The following is a 10,047-nucleotide window of genomic DNA, read 5'->3' on the forward strand; positions in this document are numbered from 1 at the left end:
ACAGTCACATATCACTTTAAATAAAACTTTTTTATTCAATATATTTTTTACTCTCACATTCTAATTATTTATTCAATATTTCTATTTTTATTATCCACAAAATATTGTGCAATTAACATCAAAATATTAATACTATAATAAATTAATCAAATAAAAATATTCGAATAAATTTTTTTTTTAATCAATTCCTAAACCACAATAGTTTTATTTTCTCTTCTTTAAAAAAAAAAATTTAATTGTCTTTGGTTTCACATTTTCACTACATTTTGTATGCAAAAAATTACTTTAAAAAACTATGTTACATTTTTCATTTAAAATTTTTGTGGTTTGACATACAAGGTGATTAAGCATTAATTTTTTTTATCTGGGTCTGCCATAATTTATTAGAGAACTACTTAAAACCAACCACGCTAACAACAGGATTAAAAAGAAAATTGTATATTTTGTGTATGTAACTGATAAAATAAAACATCTTTAAGTTTTGCATAGCCAATTTTACTTGTATATTCATTATCTCGTCTTTAGTCATTAAACAATCAAATGAAGAACAAACAGGAGCAAGCAAATTAAGTAGTCTTTTCTATTATGATACTGATACTTAGATAGAGGCCTAGAAGAAACAGGAGAAATAATAAGAGACACAAGACTAGTATTAGTGTCCACAACATAGTTTACAATAAAGAATTTGTAACAATTTTAAAAGTTGTAAAAACCTATACTCAAGACAGTTAAATTTTTATATTTTTATGTGTAGATATTTGAACCCTAAATACACAAGACTAGAAATGAAAAAGAGCTAAACCCTAAAACCTCACCACAAGACTAGACTCTAGAAAGCAAGACAGTGATTAATGCTTCCCCAAGCACTTGATAAATCAAGTTTCACCATGGATAGTCAAAACTCAGATCAGAATGAAACTTGATGCACAATGCATCTTGCTCAGTACTTCTACATTAATCACAAAGTTTAAAAACTAGCAGGAATAATGTGGCGCAAAGCATATCAGAATAGTTAAATAGCATTCTTCTTCTTCTTCTTATCCTTATGCTTACTATTACTAGGGAACGGCAAGAGACTCTCTGTATATACAGTGCACCATGTCCAGTTGAAAGTCTGCAGTCGAAAAAGAGGACATCTAAAACGTTGGAGCAATTCTTCTCTGAGATTATATTTGGCAAACTTTAATGATCCATATATTACTGCAACAACGTCACGATCATTGGATAAGCATAGAGGCTCAAACTCTAAACAAGGAATGACATACAAAGTCCAAGATGAGTGCACTTTGTATTCTTTCATCACCCATATGTGTGTTTTACATCCAACATAGTCCTGAGAACACAAGGCTAGGCACCCTCCTAGTATGAAAAATGTGGCAGCATCACGCATTTCGAGTTGTTCAGGCAAAGATATCTTTGAGAAACTTCTTTCCTTCAGATCAAATACAAGAATACCATCACTGTGATGTTTTTCAAGATAGTAAGACAACCAATGAATAGAGCCATTAAAGAACAACCCACGAGATCGCCACTCCATAAGACCCAATGGTTTGGGGACTGCAGCATCAAGATTAATCCATGAATTGGTTTTCAAGGAGAAGCAATCTAAGAGTTGGCAGTTACTATCCTTCCAAGCTATAATAAGTAAGTAGTCATCCAGTGTCGCATCGTAACTAAATCCATACAGCATCGCATTACCGGAAAAACTAAAGTACCTGCCCTTAGTACGATGAACAATATCTAACCAAGAGTAAGATACTCTTTTGCTGAATTCGGTGAGTGGGTTCCATACTACAAAAAAGTGTGGTTCTTGGTGTAAGAGAACAAACCCTCTGCAGGATCCCATCAAACGAAAGTCAGAAGGTGGCGGCTTCTTGAAAGGGAAAGATAACTCTCTTACTTTATAATTTTTGTCGTTGAATGCTTCTTCAAGGTGAATAAGGTAAGCTTCCGTGGAGTTTTTTTTGTAGATGCACGCATGGGTGGATGCAAGAGAGAGGTGAAGATGCGATTCCGCAAAGTCTGGATCGGAAATGAGAGAGTGCCAAAGCTTCAAAACGCACTTGAGGCGGCCGAGATGTTTGACCGGAATCCTCAGTAAGATTCTGCGTTGGTACAACACGGGATTTGAATCTGCTTGTGAACACAAGGGATTATTAGATAAGCTTATAAAGCATTAACCCCAAATTGTTATGTGGAAACTCAGGTGCATGCACCTAGTTTTCATCTTTGTAAATTTATGGGTATATAAAGAGTTTTTTAATTTTGATGGAGTGATTGTTGGTGTATAATATGGTTATGGAGGTATATGGGGTTTTATTGGATTGTGATGACTACACAGAATAAATCGGACGGACCGATTAGAAGGACTGTAATTGGACGGTTCGATGATTTTAGTAATCAGACCGTATACTCATACTGCTTCCACGTACACACGTACTGCTTTCACGTGGTGCGCATGCAGCTGCTTTTATGGTTGGCTTCATGGCATCTTTATCTCATTTGAGTGTCATTATCTCATTGTGGTTGGTTTCGTGGCATCTTTATCTCATTTGAGTGTCATTATCTCATTTGAGTGTCACCTTCGTACTGCTTCCACGTGGTGCGCATGCAACTGCTTCTGTGGTTGGCTTCGTGGCATCTTTATCTCACTTCTGTGGTTGGCTTCGTGGCATCTTTATCTCATTTAAGTGTCACCTTCGTACTGCTTCCACGTGGTGCGCTGCATCTATACCTCATTCGAGTGTCACCTTCGTAATGCTTCCACGTGCTGTGCATGTTGTGTCACCTTCGTAATGCTTCCATGTGATGCGCATGCAGCTGCTTTTGTGTTTGGCTTCGTTGCATCTATATCCTATTCGAGTGTCACCCCTCTCTCTATGTAAAAAAATAATCGAACGGCCCAATTTCTTTCCCCCTAAACAGGGTATACTGTATATCACCCTAAAACTCCATAACCCTAGCGTAACTCACGTGTGTGAATCATATAAAAAAATCTCCTACTAATAAAGATTGATTTTTAAATATTTAATTACTCTATTCGTCTTTGCTTTAAATTTTGTAATTATGTATTTGTGAAGGAAAAAAATAGTAGAGTACTAGAGAAATATTTTTTTACAAATTAAAAATACTCACAAGGAAGAATCTAATGAGATCTTTGAACACATATTTTTTAAAAGGAATATTCCAATAATTTTAACGCTTTTGATACAGAAAAGACCTATATAAAGATCCATTGAAAGGAAACAAATATAATAACCAAATTGAGAATTCGATAAAACATAAAGACCAACAGAGTAATTAAACTTTTTTTTAATATAAAATAACAATAATCATATTATGTGTATACTAAATAATCTGTCACGAATCTGAGCTTTATTTAAGAGTCTGGCCAATGAGTTGCTGGTGAATGAACTGATCACTCGACCAATTCAATTTGGTTAAAAACAAAATACATGTATTTATAGGCAAATATATAACAATTAATTTAGTGACTATTTTTTATATGGCTAAATATATACATTATATTATATGATAAATGATTTAGTAGTTAATTATAGTATTTGAGTTATTAACATAGCACACAAATACCATACAATGAATTGAGTCAAGGACTAGTGTTTGACCTATACAACCAAATAAAGAACTACAGAAGTAGCCAAAAATAAGATACTGCTATGTGTTGGCCCCTGAGAGATGCAGGCAAAATTAGCTGCCAAAAATAAGTGCATATTTAAATCATAATCTTCTTTCCTATATGGTTACTCTCTCAGTTTCTGGACACTGCCTTAACATTTAACAGTTTGAAAGCGAAATGAAAGAACATGCACTACAAAATTGAAGAGAGATCAAATATAAAATTATCCCTACTATTAAGAAAGGCATATTTAACATTTCGATCTAAAATATTTATTTGTATCTAGTTCTGCTCATGAATCTCAGCCATCCCCTTTTTTTTAACCTATTAAGTTTAGAGTACAATAGCTTCCATCTTCTGTTACACATTCAGAAAGGGGTTTAAAGAAAATGGAAGCTAGCAAGTTAAGTCTTCATTTGCTATCATATTCCACACCTCAGCTTAAAAGTTCAGAATTGCATTTAATAAAAATATATCTAAAAGCTAATCCTAAAACTACAAAGTACCTAATAAAATAATGTTGAAAGGCATACATAAAATGTAAAATTTACACCACTATAACAATTATATCAACATGCTACAAGGTTTCATTACCAGATACAACAACAGATAAGGTTAAAATAGAAAACTTAACGGGGTTCAATGAACCTATCATGATAGGAAGCCCTACGAGCACATGCTCTATGAACAATGAATAATTCAAGTGGCAAACACAAATATCTCAAATGTCAACAAGCAGAATAATGAAATACATACTACTAAAGAGCAAGCTGAATTGATAAATTAACAATTTGTTTACATGTTAAATCTCATATTGATGTTTGATATTCTGTGTAGACATGATCATGCAACCAAGGAAATATTGAATAAAGATAAATCATTTAATATAACAGATTGGATTCAACTAGAGGAAGCTATATTTGGACTTTCAAATGTTCCAGTTTTTCAGATTCATAATTGGAAGAAAGGAAATCACACTTTAAAGCAAAGCAAAGCAAAGCCAAAATAAAATCAAATTGTCTAGAAGCTTCTTCCAGCTCAATTTGTCAATCCCCTACACTTTATTTACAACAGAATTAAGTGGCACTGTTGTGCACTCATTCTCTTCTAATTCTCTTTCCTTGTTTGACATCTTTCTGACTCTGATGGCCTACAGAAAAGATCACCATTGCATTACACATGAAAAAAGAAATAATGTAAAAGTTAAAATCCCTCACCACAAGACTAGGCTTTAGGAAGCAAGACAATGATCAATGATTACCTAAGCATTGATAAATTCCAATTTCACCATCCATAGACAAAAGTGGCATTTGATTGGAACTTGATGCACAATGTATATTATTCATTACATATTCATTAATCATAATGCAATGAAAACTAACAGGAATAGCTTGGTGCAAAGCATAGGATAGTTACATACTAATTATCCTTATCCTTAATGTCACTAAGGAGTGGCAAGAGACTCTCTTTATACACAGTAGCGGTTTCACCGATGGGAAGCGGACAACATCGTAGCTGAAAGTATACAATCAAATTAACAAGAAAAGTATATTTATCTATAGCAATCAGCAGAAACAACGAAGCATGAATAAGATTTTCATGGTAAAATGTCACAGCTTTAGAGATGAAAAAGAGCGAAACCCTAAAACCTCATCACAAGACTAGACTCTAGAAAGCAAGACAGTGATTAATGATTCCCCAAGCACTTGATAAATCAAGTTTCACCATGGATAGTCAAAACTCAGATCTGAATGCAACTTGATGCACAATGCATCTTGCTCAGTACTTCTACATCAATCACAAAGTTTAAAAACTAGCAGGAATAATGTGGTGCAAAGCATAGCAGAATAGTTAAATAACATTCTTCTTCTTCTTATCGTTATGCTTACCATTACTAGGGAACAGCAAGAGACTCTCTGTATATACACGAAACTCAGAAAGTGACTTCTTCTTCAAAGGGAAAGATACCTCTTTGACTTTATAATTTTTGTCGTTAAATGCTTCTTCTAGGTGAAGAATGTAAGCTTCCGTGGAGTCCTTGTTTTTTATGCACGCATGGGTGAGTGCGAGAGAGAAGTGAAGATGCGATTCCACGAAGTCTGGATCGGAAATGAGAGAGTGCCAAAGCTTCGAAACGCACTTGAGGCGGCCGAGATGTTTGACCGGAATCCTCAGTAAGATTCTTTGAATCAGGTCAAGAGGAAGGATGTCGTTAAAGCTCTTCTGCTTCTTCTCCTCCATGATCGATCACTCTTCAGCTTTGTTCTTTTGTTAGGGTTTCTGCGTTGGTACAACACGGGATTTGAATCTGCTTGTGAACACAAGGGATTATTAGATAAACTTCGGAAGTATTAAACCCCAAATTATTAGTTTGTAAATTTATGAGTAATAATAAAAACTAAAAAGATTGGTTTTTATTTTTAAAGAATATAAAAGTGATAAATTTGTCTCTTAACTTTTTAAAATTTAAACTCTTAATATACAAATATATAATGAGTAATTTTGTAGTTGATTTTTTATGTATATCTAGTATTTTTGTTACACCAATTTAGTATCTAATATTTTAGAAATTCTGGTGATTAATTTTACCTTTTTGTCCTGTTAATATTCTAAAATCATGTTCAAAATATTATGTTAGTACTTGTCATTTCAAAACGTGTTTAAGTAGTTCCAATAAACACCTCTACTATATCCTTAGTTAAGTTGTACGTGTACTAGTTCAATCACATTAACATCTTCATTTTCCTCCTTGGCAAATGAAGAAGATGTTGATCTGATTGAAAAAAAAAAAAACCTCATGTGCAAAGCCTGGGGGTTGCAAATGAGTTTGATTCTCAGGGAAGCTAATGGTATTGCGGATTCTCTTGCAGATTCAAACTTGGAGAGAGTTGCAAGAGTATATTCATCTTGAGAAGATACCCTAGTGTGGTTGTACGGATTCTTTTTCTTGTTTCTTTTGTTCTTTTCTTTGTTATTACTTATTGGTATCCACAACAATGCAGAATTTGTAACACAATCTTAGTTGTAAAAGCTTATACCAAGATGGTTAAATTTTTGGACTTTATGTCCAGAAAATTGAACCTAAATATACAATCCTAAATCTCTCATTGCACACTCTTAGCACAAAGGAAATCAATCAGAAAACTGAACTGAAAATCTAGGGCCTATACATTTAAAATCAATAAAAGAATAGTGTAGATAATACATACAAATTGACAATTTCAAAAATGCAGTTCACATGTCAAATCTCATATTGAAATGTGATATTCTGTTTAGACATACAGCAAATATTACATTGTTTCTACAAATCACAGCATAGAACAAAAGGCAATTAATTATGTAAACCCTTTATAATCATATAAAAAGAGAGGGGTTAGTGCTGAGAAAACAAAAACCAATAACTTAATGATAGATCACTCAAGGATAATGCAGCAAAAGGATGAAAAAGAATATACACAGAAAAAAAAATCTAAAAAGCAAATGAAAAGTTTCAAAAGATATATTCGATTTAACAGGATGCTAAACTCCATTTGCACGTTTCAAATGTTCTTGAGTTTTTTCCCATTAAATATTTGGATAGAAAATCATAATTCAAAGCAAAATAAAACTTAAATTTTTTGAAGCTTCATCCCATTCAACTGGCGAATCATGTGCTGTATTTGCAACAAAATTAATCACTCCTATAAACTATATTGGAATACAAAATATAAAGTTAGTTTGTATCGAATTGGTGGATATAGAGTTGAATAACCGTAAGTTTACGTGGTTAAGGAGTCAATCGTGCAGTCGAATTGATAGAATGTTGGTAAGTTTGGTTTTATTGTTATCATGGGTGTTGCAGGAGTAGTCAACAGGTCAATTAATAGTTATAAAGAGTGGAATGATATTTAATCTTTTTGAATTGTTGATGGCTTTTGCCGAAGATGATTAGGAATTAGTTTATTTTATCTATTTAGTACTTTTCTGTTGATACTCCACCTTATTGTGTTGAGCTTTTTGTTTTAAGAAAAAAAGTTAGTTTGTATGAATTAGTTTCTCAAAGTTAACCGTGATTTTGGCTATAACCGCAGATTTTTTATTTCTATTCTCTCTTTGTACCCCCTACAAGCAAGAGGTGGAGAAAAAGAAGACACTTCGTCAATATGTAGGGGTCCAGACTGTAGGGTAAATAAATATTTTTTCAATCACTAAAATGCAACTTTTGCATAAATAATACATAAAACTATGTACACACATGAATCATGATCTGCAACTTTAGAATAAAGCAAGGTTATGGAGAATGACCAAAATATTTAATAAGACTAACGGTTTGTGAATGATTTACAACTCAAACTCCATTTATGAAAATGACAAAATAAACATCTTAAAGTTTACATAGCTAAATTTACTTGTACATTCATTACCTCATCTTTAGTCATTAAATAGTCAAATGAAGAAAATGCAGGAGCAAGCAAATTAAGTAGTCTTTTCTGTTATGATACTTGGATAGAGGCCTAGAAAAAATAGGGGAAACAATAAGAGATACAAGACTGGTATTAGTGTCCACAACATAGTTTACAATGCAGAATTTATAACAATTCTAAAAGTTGTAAAAGCCTATACTCAAGACAGTTAAATTTTTATACTTTATGTGCAGATATTTGAACTCTAAATACACAATACTAAATGTGTATTTGAGCCCTCGCTGCACACTCTTAACACATCAAAAAATCAAATAAAAAAACTGAATTGAAAATCTACAGCATAAAGATATTTATTACATTTAAAAACTAATGTTGTAGAGAATATAGTAAATTTGACAATTTCATGCAAGTATTCTGTCATCATCAAGCAATAAGCATAAGCAAGGTTAAACGGATATGCACATGGTGTGTTGATTTGGTTTCTGAAAACAGGAGAATTTTAAGAGAATTTAATGTATCTGTAACTCCTAATTCAGGTAAGCACCTCTGCCTCTACATCAATTCTTTAGTTAATTACCAAAACTTTTTTACTAACAATTTTATCAGTCACATATTGATTACTTGTATGACATTAAGATAAATCTTCTGAGTCTTATTTCATTGTGATGTACCTAATAAAATTACAAAGGATACACATCAGCTAAAAATTATTTATGGTATTGCCAAAGCTAACATCTTAACTGAAAGTATACAATCAATGAGAAAAAATATATTTATGTATAGCACTCAGCACAATAACGAAACATACCTCACCACAAGACTAGAGTGTAGGAAGCAAGACTCAAAATAAAACAACTCTCCTATACTGTAACTTTTTGTTTCTGGGTTTGCCATCATTTGCTAGTGAACTTCTAAAAACCACGCTAAAGGTAAGATTAAAAGAAGGAGTATATTATGTAATCTGCAAAATAAAACCTATAAAGTTTTGCATAACCAACTAAGAAATATTACTAATAGATTTGATTCAAAAGATATATTGGATTTAAAAAGAGACTAAACTTCATTTGCACTTTTCAAATGTTCTTCCCCAAGTGGCAAGTTGTCCACTCATATGTTGCTCCTCATTCTCTCTCTGTGTTTGAATGTTGGGTGATTCTAAAGAGCCTAAACTTGATGGTGAACTTGATGGCCTGCCAAAAAGCAGAACTGGTAAACTTTAGTCATGGAAAAGATCTAAACTTTGAAACTCCACCACAAGACCAGACTATAGGAAGCAAGACAATGATTAACGATTCCCTAAGCATTGATAAATTCAAATTTCAATATCCATGGAATAAAGTGACATTTGATTGAAACTTATGCATAATGCATATTCCACATTACTTATTCATTAATCACAACGCATTGAAAACGAATGGGAATAGCGTACAAAGCATAGGAAAATAGTTACATACAGTTTTCCTTCTTCTTCTTATCCTTATCCTTAATGCCGCTAGGGAGTGGCAACACGGCAAGAGACTCTTTGTATACACAGTATCCGATGGGAGGCGGACAAGGAAGATTTTTAAAACGCTTGAGCAGGTCTCCTCTGACATTGTATATGAAGTACCCTATTTTATCATAACCTCTTCCAATAATATCACCATTTCTGGATAAGCACAATGGCTGAAAGATTTTGCAAGGAATCTCATAGAAAGTCCAAGATGAGTGCACTTTATATTCTTTCATCACCCATATCTCAGTTGTACCGCGACCATAATTGTGACCATACAAAGATAGGCAGTCTCCTAGTAGGGCGAGACTTGGAAAGGGGCATGCAACAATTAGTAGTTGTTCCGGTGCAGATATCTTTGAGAAAGTTCTTTCCTTCAGATCAAAGATAAGAATAGCATCCCTGTAATCTTTAGGACAGGAAGGCACCCAATGAATAGCGCCATTCAAGAACAATCCACAAGAATTGTGGTCAAACCAATCCAATGGACTGGGGAGTACAGCATCAAGATTAAT

At 33.2% G+C, this 10,047-nt stretch overlaps 2 protein-coding genes across 3 annotated transcripts; both read right to left on the reverse strand.

The window, feature by feature from the left end:
• Positions 1–882: 882 nt before the first annotated feature.
• Positions 883–2,728, reverse strand: LOC130975913 (F-box protein CPR1-like). Its single transcript, XM_057900630.1, has 3 exons — positions 2,698–2,728; positions 1,182–2,133; positions 883–949 (listed from the first exon to the last, which is right to left on the reverse strand). Exons 1-3 carry the CDS (start codon positions 2,726–2,728, stop codon positions 883–885), a joined length of 1,050 nt encoding a protein of 349 aa, XP_057756613.1.
• Positions 2,729–4,691: 1,963 nt separating this feature from the next.
• Positions 4,692–5,931, reverse strand: LOC130973089 (putative F-box protein At1g47790). Of its 2 annotated transcripts, none has more exons than XM_057897488.1 (2): positions 5,527–5,931; positions 4,692–4,787 (listed from the first exon to the last, which is right to left on the reverse strand). In XM_057897488.1, the coding sequence occupies exons 1-2, from the start codon at positions 5,876–5,878 to the stop codon at positions 4,735–4,737; spliced, it is 405 nt and encodes a 134-aa protein (XP_057753471.1). In that variant the 5' UTR covers positions 5,879–5,931; the 3' UTR covers positions 4,692–4,734. The 2 variants fall into 2 exon arrangements, with proteins under 2 accessions (XP_057753471.1, XP_057753472.1); XM_057897489.1 differs by lacking the exon at positions 4,692–4,787 and adding an exon at positions 5,118–5,152.
• Between the last annotated feature and the right edge of the window lie 4,116 nt (positions 5,932–10,047).

The sequence above is a fragment of the Arachis stenosperma genome, chromosome 4 (genome assembly GCF_014773155.1).
Source record: "Arachis stenosperma cultivar V10309 chromosome 4, arast.V10309.gnm1.PFL2, whole genome shotgun sequence".
Taxonomy (NCBI): domain Eukaryota; kingdom Viridiplantae; phylum Streptophyta; class Magnoliopsida; order Fabales; family Fabaceae; genus Arachis; species Arachis stenosperma.

Excerpts from the sequence above, each read along its gene's own strand:
- LOC130973089 (XM_057897488.1), bottom strand. The coding sequence starts at position 5,878 with ATGGAGGAGAAGAAGCAGAAGAGCTTTAACGACATCCTTCCTCTTGAC. Across the intron at positions 4,788-5,526 it reads CTTGCTGTTCCCTAGTAATG|GCCATCAGAGTCAGAAAGAT; the intron begins GTAAGCATAACG and ends TCTTTTCTGTAG.
- LOC130975913 (XM_057900630.1), bottom strand. The coding sequence starts at position 2,728 with ATGCAGCGCACCACGTGGAAGCAGTACGAAG. Across the intron at positions 2,134-2,697 it reads CACGTGGAAGCAGTACGAAG|ATTCAAATCCCGTGTTGTAC; the intron begins GTGACACTTAAA and ends GTTCACAAGCAG. Across the intron at positions 950-1,181 it reads GTAATATATGGATCATTAAA|AAGTACTGAGCAAGATGCAT; the intron begins GTTTGCCAAATA and ends TGATTAATGTAG.